The sequence below is a fragment of the Rana temporaria genome, chromosome 6 (assembly GCF_905171775.1).
Source record: "Rana temporaria chromosome 6, aRanTem1.1, whole genome shotgun sequence".
NCBI lineage: Eukaryota > Metazoa > Chordata > Amphibia > Anura > Ranidae > Rana > Rana temporaria.
The window spans coordinates 3,794,796-3,820,614 of record NC_053494.1 but is presented as its reverse complement, the minus strand read 5'-3'; the positions used below and the strand labels follow the sequence as shown (position 1 = coordinate 3,820,614).

Genomic DNA, 25,819 nt, shown 5'->3' with positions numbered 1-25,819 from the left:
ATATTTACAACTCTAAATGGTCGAATTGGAACGTACCATAATACTCAATATTCTTCTTCTCTCCCTTCCCCTTTTCTTTACCATCACTACCCAAACCACTTAAGATATTACTAGATTGCAATACATTTAAATACTGCTACCTGTTTATTATTACCTTTACTGTAGTATAACGATGATTACGTTGTCTGAATGATATACTATGTACTATTCTACTGACTTTCTATTATTGATTACATTGTCATTATATTTGTGCAACCTTTCATTATTATTACAATAAAAGTTTGTAAACAAAAAAAAAACATTCCCAGTCTATAAATGTATAAGAAATGCCAGGATGTCTGAAGCTAATTGACAATTCTTTGACACCCTTGGACAATTAATTGTGTTTTTCAAGGCTTAGGTCAAAAGGGGTCATAAATTATTATTCGGCCTCACAGGCGTTGTCTTACCACACAGGCAAGTATCAAGCCCCCCAGTCTACACAGGCACAAACTGGTTCCAGGATGGAGCAAGTCCCTAAGACCCCTTTCACACTGAGGCACTATAACGCTAAAAATAGCACCTGCAAAGCGACCTGAAACAGCCGCTGCTGTCTCTACAGTGTGAAAGGCCCGAGGGCTTTTACACTGGAATGGTGCGCTAGCAGGACGGTAAAAAAAGTCCTGCTAGCAGCATCTTTGGAGCGGTGAAGGAGCTGTGTGTGTATACCGCTCCTGCCCATTGAAATCAATGGGACACCGTGGCTATACCGCCGGCAAAGCGTCTCTGCAGAGGCGCTTTGCGGTGGTTTTAACTCTTTCTCGGCTGCCACCGAGGGGCTCAAAGCACCCTGCTAGTGGCCGAATAGCAACATGAAATTAACAGGAAAGCACCACTAAAAATAGTGGCGCTTTACCGCCGACCCCCCCACCGCCCCTGTGTGAAAGGGGCCTTAGCAAGCTAAGTGAACTTTTGTAGAGGCCCTAATGAGCTAACTTGCTTCAGCTGGGCTCATTGCCTCAACCCTGAAGGACTCTCAGCACTTCCCCTTAGTGAAAAAATTAGAGCCTGAATCTAAGACACATATACCTCTTCCATCCTGGGTGCAACCAGGCGATTTTACCTGCTTGCTGTCACAATATAAATATATATATATATATATATATATATATATATATATATATATATATATATATATATATATATATTGTTGCACTTATTTATTTCTATTTTGTATTTTTATTCTACAATACTGTAAATGTTAGATGCTTCGTGGCAAGGCCGTCTTTTCCATGTCAGTTTTCTCCCAATTTTCCATTGGTTCTCTCTGTTTTTAGGAGCATCCAGCATGCACAGACCCCGTTTTATGGGGGCTGGTTTGGTTGGTGAGGTCTACTGTGGGGCTTCCTCCTAGAGTCTCTGCATTTCTCCTCCCTACTCTGGGGACAGCACAGTCATCCTGGTGTCCCCGGGCCTATGGGTATCGACGCCGGCTATCCTCCAAAGTGGCTGCTGTGAATCATTCGATTCCGGATGTGACATCACCTCACGCGTGGCTATCTTCCGTATTTGGGGGCCATGGCGGGGGGATACATGAGAGGCTGCCCCTGACACTACCCAGGGAGGCCTCTTCCCCCCTCACCTCCTGTCTTATTTGGCAATCTAGCATTTTATTGGATGGATCACATGACTGGACTTTTGGATGTAATTAAACAGGCTCCACACCTTCCCTTTGCATTTGCCTCTCCTTCTGGGAGATCTCACATAGGCTATTATTATCCAAATGCTGACTGCCCACCTGTACACATGGAGAAATATATGGTGGGGAGCTGTGATAATGCCATCATCATAGTATATATGGAACAAGAGAGATACCCTTTCAAAGTATGGGACTTTAAAAGGCAATAAGGACAATAACCACATAGGTAAACAGAGTAAAATCATTAGAAAAATGGAAATAGGGAGTAGGGTTCAGATAAATATGTGGTAAGAAAAACCAGCACATAAATCACCTTCTAATGCCTTGTACACACGACTGGTTTTCCTGACAAGCCAAAAACCGATTTTTTTCCCCTGTCGGGATTCCTCTCAAGCCTGCCTTGCATACAAACATTCAGGAAAAAAATGCTCGACCAAAGCACGGTGATGTCCAACACATACGACGGCACTATAAAGGGGAAGTTCCATTCAAATGGCGCCACACTTTGGGCTACTTTTGCTGATCCTCGTGTTAGTAAAAGTTTGGTCGAGAGACAATTCGCGCTTTTCAGCCTCGTGCTTTTCAGTCCGTTACAGATGTGCTATCTCCATTACGAACGTTAGTTTTACCAGAACGAACGCTCCCGTCTCATACTTGATTCTGAGCATGCCCGTTTTTTTTCCCCTCGGAAAAGCCTACACCCGAGCAGTTTTCGCGATGAGAAAAAGACTGACGGGAAACACGACGGGAAAAAATAGAGCAGGTTCTAGGTTTTTTTTGCGCGCAGTTTTCTCCTTGGGAAAACTGCTATGGTGCAAACACATGACCGGTTTTCCCGACCTATTTAAAAAATAGCAGTTTTCTCGTCTGGAAAACTGGTCGTGTGTACAAGGCATTAGCCTTCTTTATATTACTTTGGCACCTTAAACAGCCCACATGGTTTAATTTTTTATTGGGTATATATTATAGTTGCAGACTGTATACAACAGTTATCGGGAGGATCCCAGGTTGTACCTTTGTCAAAAAAGACAACCCAACACAAATCTTTTTAGACACCATTTATTATATATTTATGATATTTTTTGAAAAGCATTTCAATATTTGTTTTTATTCCAAGATAATAGAGCTCAGTGATAGTTTTAATAATCAAATATAGAAAATAATCACATAACATTACATCAAAAGGTTTCCCCTTAACCCATATACTGTATATACTGTATCTCCTATTGATCCAAAATATAAATCATACCTTGGAGAAACGTCCTACTTTGGGCAACTTTTTAGTCTTATAGATGTTTCCAAATTTTTGATCTGCCTTTGTGTTTTCTCCTTCTTCTGGCTATGCTGGGCAGCAAAACTCTCACACATGTATTAATGTTTTCATGTTGTAAGTTACATAAGATTTAAATGATATGCTGGGTAGTAGTTCTCCCAATATTTACCATCTTGCCAAGACTTTGTCTACAGTAGAAGATCCTACTTTGCTCTGAGTATTTATAGAACCCTTCCACATATATAGTTACACCGATCTACAAATCTGATACCAATTCACACTGATGAGTGATTTTCTGCTTGTAGCTCTAAAATGCTCAACAAGGCAAATCCCATTCATTTCAATGGCCCTGGTTCACATCTGAGCATTCTGTCACCTGAAGCAAAACGCCTGTCACTCAGAAAAGTTCATGAGCATCTTTTTGGCAGATTTGGCTCCATTGACTTCAATGGAAACGCCTGGAAATTCAGTGCAATGTCTGGAGAGCTCAAACAGCAGCTCTCCATCCCTAATCTCCTCCCCCTCTCCCCCCCTTAGTGCTTCCTATTGGCTAAACAAAAACATCTGAAGCCGTAAAACGCTTGTAATACACTTATAAAAACCCTCAATTAAAAACGCCTGAAAGTCGCTCTGCTCAGATGTAAATGCTGCCTAATACCAGTACAATAGTAACAGGAAAACAATGGCGGAGATGAAAAGCTTTGCAGTTGGTACAGCAGGGCCTGGAAGACAAAAAACATAAATGGTCATTAAGAAAATATCCTAAATATTGTGTAACAGTCATCCAATCTGTACACTGTTCTCCCCAGTAAGACATTATCGGGGAAATGTACAGTGACCCCCCCCCCCCCCCTCAGCAGTATGTGTATACTAAATCCAACTATTCAAATGTAAGAGCTTTACTACAGAATAATGTGTCTGGGAGAGAAAGATTATATGAGGACATCCTACCCAACTCTATTGCCCATGGGCACCATAAGATATTTACAGTTCTTGATGGGAAAAGTAGAAGTAGTACTTTGTCCCATCTTCATAGGTGCCCTTTAAGGTTCCTCCTCACTACACGGCCAACCAACTAGCAGCAAGGCTGCTTTGCTAGCAATTGTCTATCTCTGGTTGCACAGTGAGGACTCTCATAGCTGTCTGGATGTCATACAATGTGCAGGTCAGGCCTCGTACACACGACCGAACATGTCTGCTGAAACTGGTCCACTGACCAGTTTCAGCAGACATGTTTGGTCGTGTGTACAGCCGACCGGACCGGATTCCTGGCCGAGCTGACTTTTTTCAGCGGACAAATGTTTCTTAGCATGCTAAGAAACATGTCCGCTGGAAGCCTGTCCGTCGGACGTGTTCGGTCGTCTGTACAGACTTACCGGACACGTCCGATCGGCCGCCATCCCTCGCATGCGTCAAAGTGATTCGACGCATGCGTGGAAGCATTGAACTTCCATGGTCGCGCACGTCGCCGCGTCATCGTCGCGGGGATTTTGGTCTGATGGTGTGTACAGCCATCAGACCAAAATCCGGCAGTGGACATGTCCGATGAAAACGGTCTGCGGACCGTTTTCATTGGCCAGATCCGCTGGTGTGTACGGGGCCTTAGGAGTCCATGCAGACAGAAGCTGTGGACTGTCAGTGGACTGCTTCTTTAAGTATACTTCCCAATCACTTTTATCAGTGTCTGCTGCCAAGCTTATGTGTAACTCATTCAGTAAGTAAATGAAAAAAGACTGAGAGCAGCTGGAGCTTGGCCAGTCGTTCAGATGGGCGTCAGTCACTTTAACCACTTGATCACGGCGCCTATTTTGGCACTTCTCTCCTTCATGTAAAAATCACAATTTTTTTGCTAGAAAATTAATCAGAACCCCCCAAACATTATATATTTTTTTAGCAGACACCCTAGGGAATAAAAATGGCGGTCATTGCAACCTTTTTTCTCGCACTGTATTTGCGCAATAATTTTTCAAACGCCTTTTTTTAGGGAAAATAACAGTTTCATGAATTAAAAAATAACAAAACAGTAAAGTTAGCCCAATTCTTTTGTATAATGTGAAAGACGATGTTACGCCAAGTAAATAGATACCTAACATGTCACGCTTTAAAATTGCGCACACTCATGGAATGGCGCCAAACTTCGGTACTTAAAAATCTCCATAGGCGACGCTTTAATTTTTTTTTACAGGTTACCATTTTCGAGTTACAAAGTGCTAGAATTGTTGCACACGCTCTAATGCACGCGACGATACCTCACATGTGGGGTTTGAACAGTGTTTACATATGTGGGCGGGACTTCCATGCGTGTTCGCTTCTGCTCGCGAGCAGTGTAACTTTTATTTCTCTCTTACCTCCACCAGAAGACAGATTAACTGAAAATGAAATACAAACAAAAATTTTATTTTTTTATAGCAAAACTACATTCTGTTTGTTCTGTAATATATAAACTGTGGAGCCCTGATTGGCTCCCAAAGCTGCTGTAATGGGAACTACAATTATCAACACACATTCAAATTGATTTATATTTAACAATCATGTTGGGGAAAATTCTATGGGCCAGATTCACATAAAAATGCGGCGGCGTAACGTATCGTCTATACGTTACACCGCCGCAAGTTTTCAGCGCAAGTGTCTGATTCACCAAGCACTTGCGTGTAAACTTACGGCGGTGTAACGTAAAGGCGTTCGGCGCAAGCCCGCCTAATTCAAATGGGGCGTGTACCATTTAAATTAGGCACACTCCGTTTTGAAATTCCTGCTGTACTTTGCACAAAGTGACGTCATTTTTTTGAAAGGCGACGTGCGTAACATACTTTCGTATTCCCGGACGTCTTACGCAAAAAAAAATTTGGGGAAATTCCACGCGGGAACGACGCCCATACTTTAACATGGCTCATCTAAAGTTAAGCCATGTAAAAGCATGCTTAACTTTGCGATGGGAAAAAATTACTAGTGACGACGTAACGAACGCGAAAACCTTCGTGGATCGATGTAAAAGCTCATTTGCGTACCCGACGCTGTAAAACGACGCAAACTCCACCCAGCGGCGGCCGAAGTATTGCAGCCTAAGATCCGAAGGCGTACGAAGCGATCTTAGCCAAAAGCCGTTGTATCTTGTTTGTGAATCACAAATTAAGATATGACGCGGCAAATTTGAAAATACGCCGGAGTATCAGTAGATAATCCGACGTATCTCTTCTGTGAATCTGGCCCTATGTTTCTAAAACCTCCCCTTTTCTGATTGGGTGCCAAAAATAAGCGCAGCTGCTCTCCACATGGAGGAAATTAATTCCTTATGATTGTCAGCCAGCAGCAACCAATGAGAGAATATCTACTTAATTCTAGACATGTGCATTTGTTTTTCGTCCAAATGCATTTTTGGCCAAATTTCGGGGATTTAAGGGCCAGATTCACAGCCAGCGGGCGCAACGTAACTTTTCTGATTTAAGTTACACCGCCGCAAATTACACAAGTTAGTGCACGATCCACAAAGCACTTACCTGGACATTTGCAGCGGTGTAACTTAAATCCGTCCGGCGCAAGGCGGGCCCAATCGAATGCGGCGAGTCCCATTTAAATTAGGCGCGCTCCCGCGCCGGACGTACTGCGCATGCTCCGTCGGGTAAATTACCCGACGTGCATTGTGCTAACTGACGTCGCAACGACGTCATTTGCTTAGACGTTAACGTAAATGGCGTCCAGCGCCATTCACGGAAGTCTTACGCAAACGACGTTGATGTTTAAATTTCGACGCGGGAACGACGGCCATACTTACCATGGCTTAAGAGAACTAGGGCTCAGCCCTAGTTTTACGTGGCGTAACTCGACGGAAACTACGTCCCCGTTCGGGACATTCGGGGATCACCGTAAGTCTTCATTTGCATATTCTACGCCGGCCGCAATGGCCTCGCCACCTAGCGGCCGGCCTAGAATTGCATCCTTAAGATCCGACAGTGTAATTCCATTACATAATAAAGTGAGGGTGCTCTTGCGCCTACCTAGTAAAGCTTAAGATGTGAAGTAAAATAATAGTAATGAACTAAAAGTGATGATGCTGCTCAATCTAATAATGTATAAATATCAAATAGAAATACAATAAAATAGTGAAAGGTAAAGTGACGAGCGCAATGAATATGACTAAGTAATCAAAGTGTTAATCAGTGAACATTGATAATAAACTAAAATTGAAACAAAGTGCTAAAAAATATAAAAACATCAATAATGAATAAAAACGTGGCCAGTGAAAAAAAAAAAAAAAAAAAAAAAAAAGTGTGCACAAAAATAGCTGCAAAAGTCAGCAGGCAAACATAAATATGAAGCCTAAATCAGTCCTGGAATAATAGGCTAACAATACAGCCTTTATACGTGCATAAAAGTGTAGGAAGTTCCATAAAGACAAAAATAAATATAAACTTCTCCAATAGTGATAAACAAATGTTTAAAATCTTCTCATGTGGGTCTTCAAATAATGTGGGCTCACAATGCGCTTACCTTCCCAAGGTAGTAATCAAGCCTTGATTAAATGGATATCCACAAGGGGTGTTGTTGAATCTGCAACTAGCTGTGGATGTTCAGGGCGTCCTGTATAATCCAATGTTTGTAGGCTCCAGATTTCTATTTGGCAGCGGTGGTGCTCAGCATGGGGAAATAAAAAAGGTAGCTTCCCATAGTGTAGTAAACCAAGGCTAATTTATTGGTAAAAACGCTAACAAGTGCATTTTAAAAGATCAAAGAAAACGAAACTAAGAAACAGCTGATGACAGCTTACTGATGTATTGCTTCAAAAATCAGTCCGTCCCTTACATGTTACACCACGTCACGTGGCTTCATCACTGATTAACACTTTGATTACTTAGTCATATTCATTGCGCTCGTCACTTTACCTTTCGTAATTCCATTACACCTGTCGGATCTTAGGGCTAGCTATGCGTAACTGATTCTATGAATCAGTCGCATACTTAGAAACAGAGATACGCCGGCGTATCAGTAGATACGGCGTCGTATCTAGTTTGTGAATCTGGCCCTAAGTGTTCGTTTTAACAAACGGTAACGAACACATAGAATGCGAATTCCGAAAGATCCGACATAAAAAAATGCTTTATTTTCATATTGTTGCGACAACAGTTCAATTTAGATAGAAGATTCGACATTACGGTTACAATAGGGATCTGTGGTTGAATGTACCTAACCTAACTCTATTAGTCTGAGATTAGAATTCTTCCATAGCTTGTGGGCGGAACAATCGACCGGAAATGTACGATCGCGGCGTCGTACAGTTTAGCTGCTTCATCAAATCTTCTTAGAACATTCGACAGACACCATAACCATTCAATCGACAGATTCAACCTTAATTCATTCGGATTTTCGGACAAATGCATTTTTTAACGAAACAAAATAAATAAAAACAAATTTCGGGAGTAACTAAATAAATGTATTTTTTGGATGAAAATTTAATTCCGAAACAAAATACTTCAGTGTGCGCATGTCTACTTAATTCTATTGTATTTATCTATCATGTGTGATGCACTATGATTAAATAGCAGCTAGTTATATAACATAAACAAGCTCACCTCCAACAGACGATACAGCAGCTGAAAGTAAAATAAAGGTACAACTATTATTAACTTAATTTTTATGATTAACTTTTTATTATTTTTGTTATTAGCTTAATTATTAACTTCATTTTTGCTTTTTTTAATTTTAAAGCATTATTGTTCTTTTTTTTCAATTACTTTTAGTTTATCAGATTGTACCAGCTGCTAAAGTTCCTCCCCGCCAATCAGGAGGCAGGACATGAGACCTGTTTACCGATTGGTCAAACCTTTTGGCGATCCTATTGTATGCCTAGTGCTTAAGCAGAAGATAGAGGAGACACGCGGTGGAGGAAGCTGCTGGAGGAGTGCCTGTACCCCAGGAGAGGAGGAGAGGACACCACAGCCCACCACCTAGATCCCTAGATTAGGTAAGTGCCGGACCAGGGGTGGTGCCAGTGCCCCCTGCCGGCCACCTGGGGGGGTCAGTTGTTTGCTGCTCCCCCCAAAAGAAAAACCCACAGCCACCACTGGTCTATAGTGCACAAGTCATGTCCTCCAGCTCTGTGGCTGTTTTATGAACCTTTATGTGGACGTGACATAAAACCCTACTGTGAAAGTGACTCCAGCTCTGGGTTGAAAACTCCAAACTCCGAAGGGAGAGTCTGGGCTTGGGGTCAGATGCATAGGGGTTGTCACTCTTTGTTCCATACTGGTGAAATGGTGAGTTGCTACAGTCTGGGTAAAAGTAGACATATGGCACTGCCTCAAATAGGCAACCTATAAACCCAGGAAAATCATGCAGGCACAAAGCAAGACAGGACAGGAAGATCCTGAACTGGGCAAAATCTAACATCAGGCCAAAGTTTGTGAAGAGGTTCCAACAATGACTTTCATAGGCTGAGGATCAAGTCAAAGCTTTGCTTAATCTCCATTGTCCACTGGATGTTAGGTGACAGGAAGATGGAAGACTGGTTATTTAATAAGAGATCATACAGATACCCCATCACAAGAATTCCTAGAATACAGGGCAGAACTAAGACTGGGGCAAGCACCTTTGTGAAAACCAACGACAGCTGAAAAAAACGAAGTTCAATGCTTCCAAGAATGCGTCGACTTGATTCTGAGTTTTAAACCGATGCTTTTGTGTACTAACCATCGGTTTTGACCGATTGTCAGCCGTCCATCGGTTCGATTTTAAAGCAAGTTCTCTTTTTTTTGACCGAGGGACAACAGACCGATGGGGCATACACACGGTCGGTTTGGACCGATGAAACTGAACTTCAGTCCGTTTTCATCGGTTTGGACCAGTCGTGTGTACGCGGCCTTAGGCCCCATACACACCATAGAATCCATCCGCAGATAAATCCCAGCAAATGGGTTTCTGCGGATAGATCCTATGGTGTGTACACGCCAGCGGATCTGTTTCCACGGAGAAATCTCCTCTGGGATGGATTCCAGCAGATCGGATATTTGCTGACATGCACAACAAATCCATCTGCTGGAATCCATCCCAACAGATGGATCCGCTCGTCTGTACAGACTCACCGGATCCATCCGTCCAAAGGGATTCCCCGCACGCGTCGTAATGATTTGACGCATGCGTGGAATTCCTTATATGACAGCGTCGCGCCCGTCGCCGCGTCATAATCGCGGCGACGGCGCGACACGTCATCGCCAGAGGATTTCCGCGCGGATTTCAATGCGATGGTGTGTACACTCCATCGCATAGAAATCTGCGGAAATCTTTGAGAGGATTTATCCGTGGAAACGGTCCGCTGGACCGTATCCGCGGATAAATCCTCTCGTGTGTATGGGGCCTCAGAGGAATGAGCAGCTGAAAAGGAAATTTCTCCAAACCAACACTAGTAAAAAACTGAGGGTGGGAAGTTTTATATAGGGGGGGGGGTGACCTTGTAGCTTCCTCTTTTTTTACCATGATCCAATCACCTGAAGGTAGATGCACAATCCCCAGTGCAATGACTAAAGATCCCGTGTCCCGTACTGTGCAACTAGAACCTTCTTTTGGTGAGCATTGTTTTGTGAACTAGAACCAGATATACACAGTTCTATGTAGAGGATACATCAAATATTTCCAAAAATAAGTCTTTGTAAAAATAAGTCTTACCTTTCTGGTATATAGGTCCAATAGTTATATTTTTCACATTAGTGTTGTCATTTGAAGCCGTTCTCATCGCGGGACAGCTCTAAAATCAGAAAACGGGTCATCAAATTCTTAACCAGAAACAATAATAGAGATGGTCATATTCACATTACTATATACATAGAAAACAGTTTACTGTTCTAAATGGAGTCAAACTTTTCTGTTTTTATGCTCATGATTATAAATTGGTTTTCCAACTTTATGAAAAAAAAAAAAAAAAACCCCATACATTTTAATGTTAAAGGTAATTCCACAAAGTGTCCTCGGCCAGCAGTCTCCTAGCTACCAATGGTGTTACAGCGGCGGGTGGAACATGATAGGGAAGCCGAGACACAAGTACTCCATCAGGTCTTCTCTCTCCTTGTAATTGACAGCCGAGACTGGATGGATTCTGTAGCCAATAGCAGGCTGTCAATTGGCTGTGGATCCACCCACTGCCTGTCGTCAATCACAAGTGGAGCAGATTTGATGGATAAATAGTATCTGTGAATCGCCATCAGGTGCCACCACCTCAAAATACAAAGTTCCTCATTGTTGTGCCCCTACGTGTCGTGTGGAGGCACATCGGAAGTGTCTTAGACACTCTTTATGATTTCCTCTGATTGTGTTCCATTTTAAACCTCTAAGGTTAAAATTATCTTTATCGCCATATAAAATGACCATATATTTAACCACCTCAGCCCCGGAGGATTTGGCAGCCAAATGACCGGGCCAACTTTTGCGATTCGGCACTGAGTCACTTTGACTGACAATTGCGCGGTCGTGCGACCTGGCTCCCAAACAAAATTGGCGTCCTTTTTTTCCCACAAATAGAGATTTCTTTTGGTGGTATTTGATCACCTCTGTGGTTTTTATTTTTTGCGCTATAAACAAAAATAAAATGACAATTTGGGGAAAAAAAACAATATTTTTTACTTTTTGCTACAATAAATATCCCCAAAAAATATATAAAAAAATGTTTTCCTCAGTTTAGGCCGATACGTATTCTTCTACATATTTTTGGTAAAAAAAAAAAAAGTGTTTATTGATTGGTTTGCGCAAAAAAGGGGGTAGTTTTATGGAATTTTTATTAATATAATTTTTTTACTAGTAATGGCGGCGATCATTGATTTTTATCATGACTGCGACATTATGGCGGACACTTCGGACACTTTTGATGCTATTTTGGGACCATTCACATTTATACAGCGATCAGTGCTTTTAAAAATGCACTGATTAATGTGTAAATGTGAATGGCAGTGAAGGGGTTAACCACTAGGGGGCTAGGAAGGGGTTAAGTGTGTCCTATGGATGTGTTCTAACTGTGTGGGAGCGGGGCCTACCGTGACACGACACTGATCGTTGCTCCCGATGAGAGGGAGCAAACGATCACTGTCTTGTCAATAGGCAGAACGGGGAGATGCCTTGTTTACACTGGCCTCTCCCCGTTTTGCCGCACTGTGACCCGATCGTGGGACACCTGCGGACATTGAGTTCACGGGTCCCACGTGCATGGTCAAGGAGCTCACGGCAGGGGCGCGCGCACGCCCGCACGGCGCAAAATTCAAAGTTACGGAAATATACGTTACTTTGCGCAGCCCAGCCATTCTGCCAACATATATGTGCAGGAGACGGTTAAAAATATTTTTTTTTATGATCTATAAAAATTCTTGTTTTGTTTATAGCGCAAAAGATATAAACCGCAGAGGTGATCAAATACCACCAAAAGAAAGCTCTATTTGTGGGAAGAAAAGGACGTCAATTTTGTTTGGGTACAGCGTCGCACAACCGCGCAATTGTCAGTTAAAGAGACACAGTGCCGTATCACAAACAATGGCCTGGTCATTGAGAGGGCAAATCCTTCCGACCCTTAAGTGGTTAAGTAGGGCCCAGTTAGCCTATCGGTGTACTGGTTTAAAATAGTAAATTATTCAACCTGCCAAGAAAATAGGTTCTTTCAATCTTATTTGTGATTCCCATCCTTCTACCACAATACATGTCTAAAGGGCGCTAGTCCTACTTTCTGGTTCAGATTTCCAGGCTCCTTTGTCCCATCTCTACCTCTAACCTGATCATTAGATAATTAACCATCATCATCACTATGATAACTCGTTGTCCAATCAGCAGGCTGGTGACAAATGTGACAATATTGCTGAAGCAGGAACATTTCTGGCTCTGCAGTGTGGCAGGGGATTCTAAACCACAAGATTAGCCAAACAGATTAACAAAATCCCTTTTCAAGAGAAACAGTTCACATCTATCAGTTTCCACTTAGAATTTATCTGTTTTCCGGAAATCCCAACTGAAAGGCTAGAGTTCCCCCATAGATATCAATGATTGATAGGCTATAGTTCCCCTATACTAATAATGCATTATAAGGCTTGTTAGAGTCCCCCCTTAGTGATTAATGCTTGTATTCTAAAATGTATTTAAAATGTATCCTTGAGCTTCTAGGAGAAGCTAGGAACATTGGCAATGTTATTATGTTCTTATGTCAAAGACATAAGCATGAGATAAGCTGCAGTAGGAACCAAGATCAGTCAGTCAGGCTGTTATATTTTACACACGATGTATAATTGTGACGAATATTACTTGTATAACCTAATAACCTAATAACTTAGATATGATTGGCTGGGAAGGGCGTTCCCTTCTTGTATGATTTGATTATTTGATTATGAACAAGCTAGTGTGGACATACCATGTGTGCGTATGGATGTTTTTCACTACCAATGCATTGAGGGACTTTCCATACATCAAGACTGCCCTTAAAACCCGGGTCTAGTTGAACCAGCAACCTAACACCAACTACTGTATAAAATAAAGAATTGTATGTTATCAATCCATACTCACAGAAGCGCAGTAAGAGTTGGAGGTGTCACACAAGCCGACCTGACAGTGTAAATAAATCTTATCCAATCCTCCCAGAAATTTAAACACTTGGAGGGAAAAGCGACCTTTAAGGGACACTCCATTTTCTGGCACAGAGATTGTTGGGTCATTCTTGTTGGGGCATCTAAAAGTGATATCATCAGACAAGGATTAGAAGATTTTGAACACCATCAAGAAATAAATGTGAACAATATCCATTCTTTTCTTCTTTTTTTTTTCAAACAAGATTTATTGAAAAAACTTTTATTTTTTTTTACCATGCAGTCCAGAGATATATCAAGCATAGCTGTATGCATTCAATGTGTTGCAACTATCAGTCGGATAAAGGTAAAAGGTTCAACAGTTTGCCTGCCTAGCGGCTACCAGTGCCCAAAGTCAAGGAAGGCTGTAGATATCAAGCAACTGATAATGATCATCAAATAGCTGAGTTAAGCCCAAATCAGTAGGTATGAAAGAGGATATTTGAAGGAAGAAAGAGGAAAAAAGGGGGGTGTTAGTAAATCCTCCTCAAAATGTGTTTGGGATAGGAGGGTGTGTCGGGGGAACAGAAAGTGCAAATGTGATGTTCAATATCAATGGCCAATGTAACCGTCCTAAATGGGAATTTACATTCTTTAATACATTCCTTCCTGTATCAGTTTTCCAATTCTTCTACTTAACAGGTGATAGTTAGAATGAATTTGATTTACAAACAGGAGGCCTATTTATTATGTGATTTCAAAAATGTCCTTTTCCTTTTTTTATGTCTTGCATTTCAGACAAATAGCCCAAATAGCAATTTGAAAAATGTAAAGAGACTTTAACAAAAGCATGCAGCCAGTGTTACAGGTACAAACTTTGCTAATTTCTCCCTGCTTTTTTGTTGTCTAACAAAATCTCAGAGAATAACAAAATCAGATAAAAATTGTAAAAAAAAAAAAAAGGATTTAATCTTTTAATTTTTAAACCTATTTTTGAAAAATATTCACTTTTTTTTTTATTTTTTTTATCATATCAGTGATAACGATCCTTCATTTGATAATGAAACATGGGAAGTCAAACTAAACAAAAACAGCAATGTCAAAAATCATTTGGAATGTTCCTTGTACCGTATATACTTGAGTATAAGCCGACCCGAATATAAGCAGAGGCACCTAATTTTACCACAAAAAACTGGGAATACTTAGTGACTCGAGTATAAGCCTAGGGTGAGAATGAAGTAGCTACTGTAAGCGGAAAAGAGGCTCAACAATGCCCATTTGCAACTTCACTGTGCCAATTTGCAGCCTGACCTCACTGTGCCCATTTGCAGCCTCGATGTGCCCATTTGCATTCTCACTGTGCCCATTTGCGGCCTGACCTCACTGTGCCCATTGCAGCTATTCAACTCGACCATCCTCTCACCTACATTCTCTCTACTGTAACGTTAAGGAATGTGCCATCACTGTGGGGATGTGAGTCTCCCTGGGTGTACTCATAGTATGGCAGGATCCAGTTGGTTCCCCCGGCATGGTCCTGTTACCATAGCACCCATGGTAATTTGCAGCCTGACGTCACCATGCCCAATGCAGAATCCGATCTGTGTACCTGAGTTGGTGCAGTGTTAAAAACGCGCGCTCCTCCTTGTGCTGTTCCACGATAGGCCGAACACTTGGTTTGGCAGCCCTCCTTTAGCCCTCTTGTCCATGATAGGCGGAACACTGAACACAGTGTTTGCTGGGAAACCGAGTGTTCCGCCTATCAGGGAACAGCACAAGGAGGAGCGCAAGTTTTTAACACTGCACGGACTCAGGTACACAGATTGGATTCTGCAATGGGCACGGTGACGTCAGGCAGCAATGGACTCAGGTACGCTGACTCGAGTATAAGCAGAGGGGGTCATTTTCAGCCCAAAAAAGGGCTGAAAAACTTGGCTTATACTCGAGTATATGCAGTATATTTTTACTTCATTATTTGGTAGTTTTATTTTCTTGTTTTTCTTATTTTCTTGTCAACTTGAAGTCCGAAGAAATATACACTCACTGACCACTTTATTAAGTACACCTTTCTAGTACCAGGTTGGACCCGTTTTGACTTCAGAACTGGTACTATTTTTCTGCTTTTTTTTTGGGGGGGGGGTATTTTTTTGATAAATAACCATAAAAGGCAACAAAGAAAAAAAAGTACTACCGCAATATGTGTTTAATTTGCCATTTTCAGATCTCTAAACAAACTCAGGATTTATTCAAATTCAAAGTCCCTAAATGTCTTTAAAAACACCCTAATAAGCCTTAAATCACAAAAGTTTCACACCCATACTCATTTCAATGCTTTTCACCTGCAGGCTAAATTCTGCCAAAAATTTGACAATTTGGCTGAAATTGTGGTTGAAATTGGGCAATTTTGCTCATGACCTGGTGGCAAGCATTAAACAAGTATTTTCTTTGCCTATTGTGCAATAACATATGATGTTTCTATACTAAATTAAATGCGTGAGCTCTGTTTTACATTAGCCTGTATTTCTAATACAACAACTAAGATTTTTATTTTCTTTTTAAAGAACACATGTAAATTAAAGCTGAATGGAGGCTCTCTAAAAAACAGCTATAACAGCTTCAGCTCTCCTGGGAAGGCCGTCCACAAGGTTTAGGAGGGTGTCTATGGGAATGTTTGACCATTTTCCCAGAAGAGCATTTGTGAGGTCAGGCACTGATGTTGGACTAGAAGGCCTGGCTCGCAGTCTCCGCTCTAATTGATCCCAAAGGTGTTCTATCGGGTTGAGGTCAGGACTATGTGTAGGCCAGTCAAGCTCCTTCACCCCAAACTCACTCCTCCATGTCTTTATGGACATTGCTTTGTGCACTGGTGTGCAGTCATGTTGGAACAGGAAGGGACCGTCCCCAAACTCCTCCCACAAAGTTGGGAGCATGAAATTGTCCAAAATGTCTTGGTATGCTGATGCCTTTAAAGTTCCCTTCACTGGAACTAAGGTTTTTCTCTTCAGGTTTACCAAAACCATCTAATATGAGGTCAAACCTCAAGAGTTTCAATTTGTATGCAATCAGGCAGGGCCTTGGCACTACATGGTTTTGGAATTGAAACACTTGAGGTTTGACCTCATACTGTATTAGATGGTTTTGGTAAACCTGAAGAGAAAAACCTGCAGGAAAACTGATAGGGGCAGATCCACAAAGAAATTACGCCGGCGTATCTCTTGATACGCCGCGTAATTTAAAATTTTGCGCGTCGTATCTTTGTTTTGTATCCACAAAACAAGATACGACGGCATCTCGGCTAGGTGGCGTTCCTGTCGAATTCCGCGTTGAGTATGCAAATGAGCTAGTTACGGCGATCCACGAACGTACGTCTGGCCGGCGCATTTTTTTACGTCGTTTGCGTTCGGCTTTTTCCGGCGTATAGTTAAAGCTGCTATACTGAGGCGTACTCAATGTTAAGTATGGCCGTCGTTCCTGCATACAATTTTGAATTTTTTACATCGTTTGCGTAAGTCGTTCGCGAATAGGAATTTGCGTAGAATGACGTCACCGTCGTAAGCATTGGCTGATTCCTGTTTAATTTCGAGCATGCGCACTGGGATACCCCCAGGGACGGCACATGCGCAGTTAAAAAAAACGTTGTTTACGTCGGGTCACAACATATTTACATAAAACACGCCCCCATTACATCCATTTGAATTCCGCGCCCTTACGCCGCGAGAGATACACTACGCCACCGTAAGTTACGGCGCAAATTTATTCAGGATTCGAAAAAAAAAGATAATTTACGGCGGCGTAGTGTATCTTAGATACGCTGCGCCCGGCGGAAAGGTACGTGGATCTGCCCCATAGTGTGTATGGGGCTTGACTTCAAATGCCCAACAGGAAAACCAACTGTTGCATTTTCTGCATTGTAGCCCTGTGTAGGGCTATTGTATTAATGATGTCAAGAGCAAGGAGTAGCAAGCAACCATGTCACCAATAAAATGATGATGGGAATCCTGTGGCACTTATCGCTCACACATCTGAGGAATATGGGTTTTAGGCGTATTTGTTTATTCCTGCAATTCATAATTTTCTGGTTGCAGATCTGATCGGGTGCTCTGAGTTTATTTGGTAACATAGGAAATATGATGAGATGACAAAACGTATTATCATTTAAGAAGAATAACATACAACACATGATAATGAACTTACTGGTTTGTAAGGATTTCATATCTGGGGCCGGAGGAGCCGTCGGGTGTTGGGGTGGCGTAGCAGTTTTTCATGACGAGCACAAATGGAGATGAAGCCGTAGCACCGGTTACAATGACACCAACATATAGGATGGAGGAGGAGTTCAGCCACACCTGGGAGGCGGTATATGGGGTGGTATAGCCTGAATCTTGGAATAGACCCATCGTTATTGTGAAATTTTCTGTTCCAATCACATTGATAACCGAGCTGTAACAGAATATAATCATTATTAATCACGTGACCTCTGGAAGATTTACCCCTGTAACGGAATGGCCCGTGATACCCAGAGACTTTTGAAGGATGCAGGGTACTCCTGTGCCAGCTTCACCAATGACTCTTGTGTCTAGGGTCATCCTATGTCCAATAGGCGCATAGGATGACTGAGAAATGATATCTCGGATTACATGAGATGGGACAGTAATGATAATTCATGTATTGCAGGAGATCTTGAAATATTACAAGTGGTTTATTCTGACCCCAACAGGTCAATAGGACAGTATTCATTCATGTGGGGACACATACTGTTGAGGTGTTAATTGAGTGTGGCTCCTAAGATATTTCAATGTCTATTGTGCTATGCTAATTGACATTGTATGGTGTGAAAGTCTATTGATGATAGATGTGGAATGTGAATTAGCATGTCAATTACATCTACAAAGGAATGTATATTGTGTATCAGGTGAGAATAACTTATCGTGGAGTCAAAACGTCTGGGTAATGATTAGTAATTAGTTCATGTAGATTATCTGAATGTCATTATCTAAAGGAATGTGTATTGAAGTTCCTTGTGTCATGTTGTGGGTGGAGTTAAGTCATTGTCCATATTTTGATTGCTAATTGTATAACAAGTGCTGAGTTTACCATTAAAGTATTCATTCGTTTGGAACCAGAGAACAGAGCTTGTGTCTCGTTATTCTGGGGGGGGGGGGGGGGAATCCAATGGATCGTGTCTGCTGGATTGTTGGAGTGTCTGATAAGCTGTCTTGGGTTGGTGGAATGGAATATCGTAAACGGTGTTAACCTCTGACCGTTACAACCCCCTTTCATGGCTATTTTTTGAGATACAGTGTCAGCTTATGAATGAATAAGGAGTTTCTATACATTCATATAATGTGTAGCTCAGGCTGAAGAGAAAGGTGCTGTCTTTAGTCCTTTTTTCTGTCTCAGTCTGTTTTCACCTCCTTTTTATCACCAAAGCACCCCCCCCCCCCAAAACAAAAAAAAGATAAAACATATAATTGTAAAAAAAACATAGTAAGTCCCCTTTCACATGGAGCGGACTCCATCAAGCAGATCTGCCTTCTCAGCGGGGGGGGGGGGGGGTATGTCCACTGATCCCTGCTGAGGCGGATGACAGGTCTGTGTCCGCTCCGCTGAAGAATGGTCTGCTCATGTTAAAGGGGCCTAAGACCTTGTTCATACAGGGCGTACACAGCGTACACCCCTCTAAGGCCATGTTTACCTGTACAGGGATGCACAGGTGTTCTGTGCATCTCTGTTCAGGCAGTCCCATCGATGTCACAATGTCATTGGTACGTAGCAATTGCGTAAACAGAGCCATTGCTCACAATTTGGTTGAGAAGAATGTGTGTAGATCGCGCTGGACTGACTCTATCAGTCAATGTTGTAAATTGGTAGGGTGTGGGCAGAGGGAAGGAATTTGTTTCCAGAGATATGTGCCCAGTCTGGAAAAAGGTTAGGGCTGATACCTCGTCATGCATCCTTATGAACACACAGCCAGCGCTGAGGACTTCTAACAGTCCAGATCCATGTGCCAAAGGCACCCTCCAACAGGATCATCCCACAGCTATTTTTGCTAGCAGCCCTGATGAAGGGGGAGTCTTTAGTCCCCCAAAATGTGTTGGCCTCTTGTTATTGCTTAAACTTCAAATAAAATACAAATGACATACCTCTTTGATCACCGGGCACTCCTTTATCCTCATTTCTTCTACATTGCTCACAATTTGACATCCATGTAGGTCCCGGTTCATGTCCCTGAGCTTACACTGTCTGCGCTTGGGGACATGCACCCACACCCACATGGATAAAAGATTGGGAGCAGCGGCTATGCCTGTGAAGCCATTGCATCCCAATTGATATAAATGGGATTGCCTGCTCGGGGATGCCTGTGCATACCTGTGTATACCGGTGTGGGCAAACATGGCCCTCCATGGGCGTAAACTTGGATACGCCACATGTGAGCAATGCTTTAGTAGCATATAGCAGGTATTTTGTAGGTTATGATGTGTTTGTGTGCACTAATCATGATTTTAGTATATTTTTAGTGACCATAGCCGTTTGAAGAAAATGTGCACAATTATTGCAGAGCCCAAAGAATGAGTAGCGCTCTTTTTATTCTACAGGTCATGTGTTTTCAGAAAATGTATGGTTTGGGGGATCGTTTAAAAATCCAAAAGCTTTAAGTGAAAAATGGAAAGCCTTTAGATTTTTTAAGTAAATTGTTTTTATTTACAGTTTTCTCATTTTGCGTACTTTCAGTTTTCACCATTTTGCAAAAAACTGCAATTAAAAATGTACAAGTATTTGTTATTTATTAGCTCAGTGCAATTGAACATTTTGCCATGCATGAATCCACTAATAATGATTTTAGTGTACTTATAGCAAAAATAACGTTTTAATAAATATTTGCGTAAATATTGTGGTGCCTTAAAAATCAGTAGCACCTTCCCTTTATGCTACTGGCCATGTGCTTTCAGAAAATATGTGGTTTGGGGGGTCTTTTACAAACTCTGACAATTGTAAATGAAAAAGAAAAAGCTCCAGATTTTTTGAGAAATGTTTTTCACCATTTCTCGAAAAGGAGCATTTCTGTAAAATTTACAAATATTTGTTATTTATTACCTCAAAACAAAAAAACAGAGGGGTAGGTGAAAAGTTTCCCAAGTCGAACAGCAGTGACTCACAATCCCATCATTAGATACATATAAAAGACAACAAAAGCACATATAAGGAAGAGAGGATTCTCTTCCAAATATAGGGATTTTTAAGTGAGGTACTGTTCGTGGTATTTAAGGTAAGCACACCAAACACGTATGTTTTAGAAAAATATCAAAAGGGTTTAATTTTCATATAAAATATTTCCATATAAAAACAAGTTGTATAATATGACCACAGTAGATTACAAGGAATGCAAATTAAATGCAGATTGCCGACTAGTTTCTCACTGTTGTGCTTCGTCAGGGCTTGCAATTCATTCTTTCTGTATTTAATGGTCAATTCCATTTACAGCTGAGCCAGGGCAAAATTGCCTATACGTCAACCGATAGGTCCCAGCGAAATGGACCAAAGCAGCGCTGTGCCTTGACCTAGATCCAACTGGCCGTGAAAACTGCGGGTAATGGGATGCTAGGACAACCAGCGGGGTCCAAGGGTAGATCTTAAGACAGGGCTAGATTCGAATGAGGAAGAGGAGGGGGAGCGCTCTGTCAGGAGCTAGCCCAGGCATCCAACGTTCCTCCACTGTTGGTAACGTGTCCTATTGCTCAGGATGGCGTCAAAACAAGTTTCGCTTTTATATTTACTAGGAGTTTATCAGGACTTTGGTAAAATGTGTGGTGTTTGTATCGGCTAAATCTGATTTCAGTGCACTTTTAGCAAAAATATTGTTTTGGTAAACAACATTTGCTCAAATATCTCAGGGTCTTAAAAATCAGTAGCACCTTCTTTTCATTCTACTTGCCATGTGTTTTCAGAAAATGTATAGTTTGGCGGGGTCTTTTACAAACTCTGAAAGCTGTAAGTGTAAAATGAAAACCTCCACATCTTTTGAGAATTTGGTTATTTAAAGTTTTGTGTACGCACACATTTCATCATTACGCAAAAAGGTGCAAAAAGCGACTCACACTACGTAGGTGCTGATAGCGGTTAGAAGGTTGATCTCCATGTCCGATGGATAATCGCAATGGAAGTTAATTGGGAGCTCATATCTTATAACCACTCCGTCAGAATACGATGCTAGGTATACAGTATTTGTATATCTGATAACACTTCCATCATTCTGTAAAATAACATTTATAGCAAACATTAAAGAACGATTACAAACAACAATTGTACCTTTACAACCCCTTTAACAAAACATTTTTAGGAACTGACTTCTCCATGAATAATCTGGATTTTGAGCACAACTCAGTGAATACATTTAGAGAAGGTGATATAAGGGTTTGGTGATGAACATGTTTTCATTCACACTTTCTTTTGGTGGTATTTGATCACCTCTGCGGTTTTTATTTTTTGCACTATAAACCAAAAAAACTGTGAGGCCTCGTACACACGGCCGAGGAACTCGGCGTGCCAAACACATCGAGTTCCTCGGCCAGTTCAGCCCTGAAGCCGCCGAGGAGCTCGGCGGGACGAGAGCTCCCATAGAACAACGAGGAAATAGAGAACATGTTCTCTATTTCCTCGTCGAGCTCCTCGTCGGCTTCCTCGGCCGAAAGTGTACACACGACCAGTTTCCTCGGCAGAATTCAGCCAGAAACTCGGTCAGAAGCTGAATTCTGCCGAGGAAACTGGTCGTGTGTACGGGGCCTGACAGTTTTGAAAAAATATTTTTTACTTTTTGCTACAATAAATATCCCAAATCTATTTAAAATCAGCATATATTGATTGGTTTGCACAAAAGTTACAGCGTCTACAAAATAGGTTACTGATTTATTGCATTATTTTTTTTTTACTAGTAATGGCGGCGATCTGCGATTTTTATCATGACTGTGACATTGCGGCGGACATATCGGACACTTTTGACACTTTTTTGAAGCCATTGACATTTATACAGCGATCAGTGCTATAAATAGCCACTGATTAATGTGTAAATGTCACTGGCAGGGAAGGGGTTAACACTAGGGGGCGATCAAGGGCTTAAATGTGTTCCCTGACTGTGTGTTCTAACTGTGGGGGGGGGACTGACTAGGAGAAACACAAAATGTATAAAAAAATTGTGTGTTTCTGCATAATACATTATTAGCCGGATTCAGGTAGTTCGGCGTATCTTTGTGCCGGCGTAGCGCATCTCATATGTGCCCTGCCGACGTAACATTGAGAGGCTCGTACTGTATTCACAAAGCACTTGCTCCCATATGTACGCCGGCGTAACGTAAATGGGCCGACGTAAGCCCGCCTAATTCAAAGTAGCAAGGCAGTGGGCGTGTTGTATTCAAATGAATCGTGACCCCATGTGAATGCATTGCCGAACGAACGGCGCATGCACGCGCATGCTCAGAATCACATTGCAATTACTCCCTACGATACAATGGCTGAATGCCCAGCCCCATTCACGTGCAACTTACGTAAACAACGTAAAATCCGACGGCACTTCCGACGTCCATACCCTAAACGACTTAGACCAGCTTTTTGGTGATTTAACTTTACACCGGAAAAACGCCTTACGTAAACAATATAGATTACAGCGACGGGCGCAAGCACGTTCGAGAATCGGCGTATTTAGCTCATTTACATATTCAACGCGTAATCAACGGAAGCGCCCCTTGCGGGAAGCGTAAATATGCACCCAAGATACGACGGCATAGGAGACTTACGTCGGTCGTATCTTGTCAAAATTCAGGCGTATCTCATTTTAAGAATGAGTGCATAGATATGACGGCGCACATTCGCACTTACGACGCCGTATCTACTGATACGTCTGCGTAAGTCTCTGTGAATCCGGGCCTTAGAAAATATCTTTAATTATATTTAACAAAAAGACAAAGCAGTGCCTTCTTGCACAGCACAGGATTTCATGCTGTTACTCACTATAAAGGAGCCCTTTACCAGGGTTGGTATAGTGCAAGACTGGGCATTTGTTTCTAAACATCAAATTACCATTTAATTGTGATGGGAAGTGACAAGCCTTGGAATAAACAAATGGGGACAATGCAAACATTTCATGAATACAACAGCAGAGGCGTTTCTAGGGAGGTGCGGGGGGTGCGGTACGCACCCGGGTGCCACCCGCTACAGGGATGACACCATCCCAAGGGTGAGGAAAGCCCTCGCTGACTTAAAAAAAAAATTCTTTCAGCTGGAAACCCACCTCCAGCGCCGCGGCCATGGGTGTTCTCCTCCTCCTCCTCTGTCTCTCGCTGCAACCTGTCAAGATCTATTCTCCACCGCGGCTGCACACTATCCTCTCCAGCTACCGCCCGGGTGTTCCGTGTATCTAAACCGCCCGAGCTGGTGCGGTAATGAGCGGGGGGAGGGGGTGTCAGCTTGCAATGAGGGGGGGTTTGTCCTCCATGGTGTTGTGACAGGTGGGGGCTGTACTACTGATACAGGGGGGTAGTTTGTCCTTGGGGGGGGGGCTGTACTACTGATAAAGGGGGTAGTTTTTCCTGGGGGGGGTGTACTGATGGAGGCGGTGGTTTGTCCTGGGGGGGCTGTACCACTGATAAAGGGGGGTAGTTTGTCCTAGGGGGTGTACTGATGGAGGGGGTGGTTTGTCCTGGGAGGCTGTACTACTGATGAAGGGGGGTAGTTTGTCCTGGAGGGGTGTACTGATGGAGGGGGGGTTGTCCTGGGGAGGGGTCTGGACTAATGGAGGGGGGTGCTTTTTCCTGGGGGGAGGGGTCTGTACTAATGGAGGGGGGTGCTATTGTCCTGGGGGGTTTGTACTGATGGACGAGGGGGGAAGTTTGTACTGGGGGTGGGTCTGTACTGATGGAGGGGATTGATACTTAGTTGGGGGTCTATACTGAGGGAGGGGGGGTCTGTACTAAATGGGGGGTCTATACTGAGGAGGACTATACTTTTTGGAGGGAGGGTCTGTATTGAGGGGGGACTATACTTGGAAGGGGGTCTGTTCTGAAGGAGGGGGGTCTGTATTGAGGAGCGACTATAGTTGATGGAGGGGGGGTGACACCATGTTTTACCGCACCGGGTGACACCAACCCTAGTGACGCCGCTGAACAACAGATAGCATGGTAATGGTCATCTACGTACCCAACTGGATCCCCCACAACTGCCATCTGCTGGCCGTGTGATGAAAGTGATGTAACTTTTATCACTTCTTTCAATGATTCCTCGGCAGGAATAATCTCTCAGATGGATGGATGAGGTGTTGTATCCCCGCTTCTCCACGAGACATTTTCTGAACCGCACTTCTATATTCCCGAGGCCACAGGTGACTTGTGGTTTAATGTCATCTACACAAGTAGAAAGAAGAAGAATATTGATATATGATGTCAATATAAAAATATATAATAGAATAGAAGATCTACTTTGTCATCAAACTGACTCATCCGTGTCACTCACAAAGGATTGGTTAGGGACACATTTATAGACCTCTTAGAAAAGTTATAAGAATGACACTTATAGTTTCCTTTAAATAGAAATCCTCATGTTTTTCTAACCTACCTTCTAGATTTCCGAGTTGTATCCCAGATTTACAGTAACAACCGGGAACTCCGCCCACAATTCTACATTCCTCATCCGGAGCGCAGTGCACCCCCGAGCAGTTATATATTGATTCTAGAAGAGAAGGAACACAAAGAAAGTTTTATAAACGGGAGCACATATAAAAAATATATACTGTATATACAATATCTCACAAAAGTGAGTACACCCCTCACATTTGTGTAAATATTCTCTTCTATCTTTTCATGTGACAACACTGAAGAAATGACACTTTGTATCTACAATGTTGTGTAGTGAGTGTACAGCTTGTATAACGGTGTAAATTTGCTGTCCCCTCAAAATAACTCAACACACAGCCATTAATTTCTAAACCACTGGCAGCAAAAGCGAGTACACCCCTAACTGAAAATGTACAAATTGGGCCAAATTATCCCTTTTCCCTCCCCATAGCGGTTTAACAGGACAGGTTCCACTCAGAACAGGCCTCGCCATGGTTGATCAAAGAAGTTGAGATCACGTGTTCAGCATCATATCCAGAGGCTGGTCTTGGGAAATAGACATATGAGTGCTGCCAGCATTGCTGCAGAGGTTGAAGGGGTGGGGGAGGGGACAGCCTGTCAGTGCTCAGACCATACGCTGCACACTGCATCAAATTGGTCTGCATGGCTGTCCTCCCAGAAGGAAGCCTCTTCTAAAGATGATGCAGAAGAAAGTCTGCAAACAGTTTGCTGAAGACAATCAGACTAAGGA

General features: G+C 42.4%; 1 protein-coding gene across 1 annotated transcript in view; it reads right to left on the bottom strand.

Annotated features, from left to right (window-relative positions):
* Window positions 1-5,198: 5,198 nt before the first annotated feature.
* Window positions 5,199-25,819, bottom strand: part of LOC120942911 (uromodulin-like) — a gene marked incomplete at its 5' end in the record, with an annotated part of 28,104 nt that continues 7,483 nt past the window's right edge. The window contains 8 exons of the mRNA XM_040355863.1: window positions 5,199-5,320; window positions 8,519-8,539; window positions 10,608-10,686; window positions 13,473-13,635; window positions 17,663-17,908; window positions 21,565-21,719; window positions 24,656-24,858; window positions 25,070-25,183. Of these exons, the coding sequence (XP_040211797.1) occupies window positions 5,226-5,320; window positions 8,519-8,539; window positions 10,608-10,686; window positions 13,473-13,635; window positions 17,663-17,908; window positions 21,565-21,719; window positions 24,656-24,858; window positions 25,070-25,183 (1,076 nt within the window). The remainder of the gene's footprint in view (window positions 5,321-8,518; window positions 8,540-10,607; window positions 10,687-13,472; window positions 13,636-17,662; window positions 17,909-21,564; window positions 21,720-24,655; window positions 24,859-25,069; window positions 25,184-25,819) is intronic.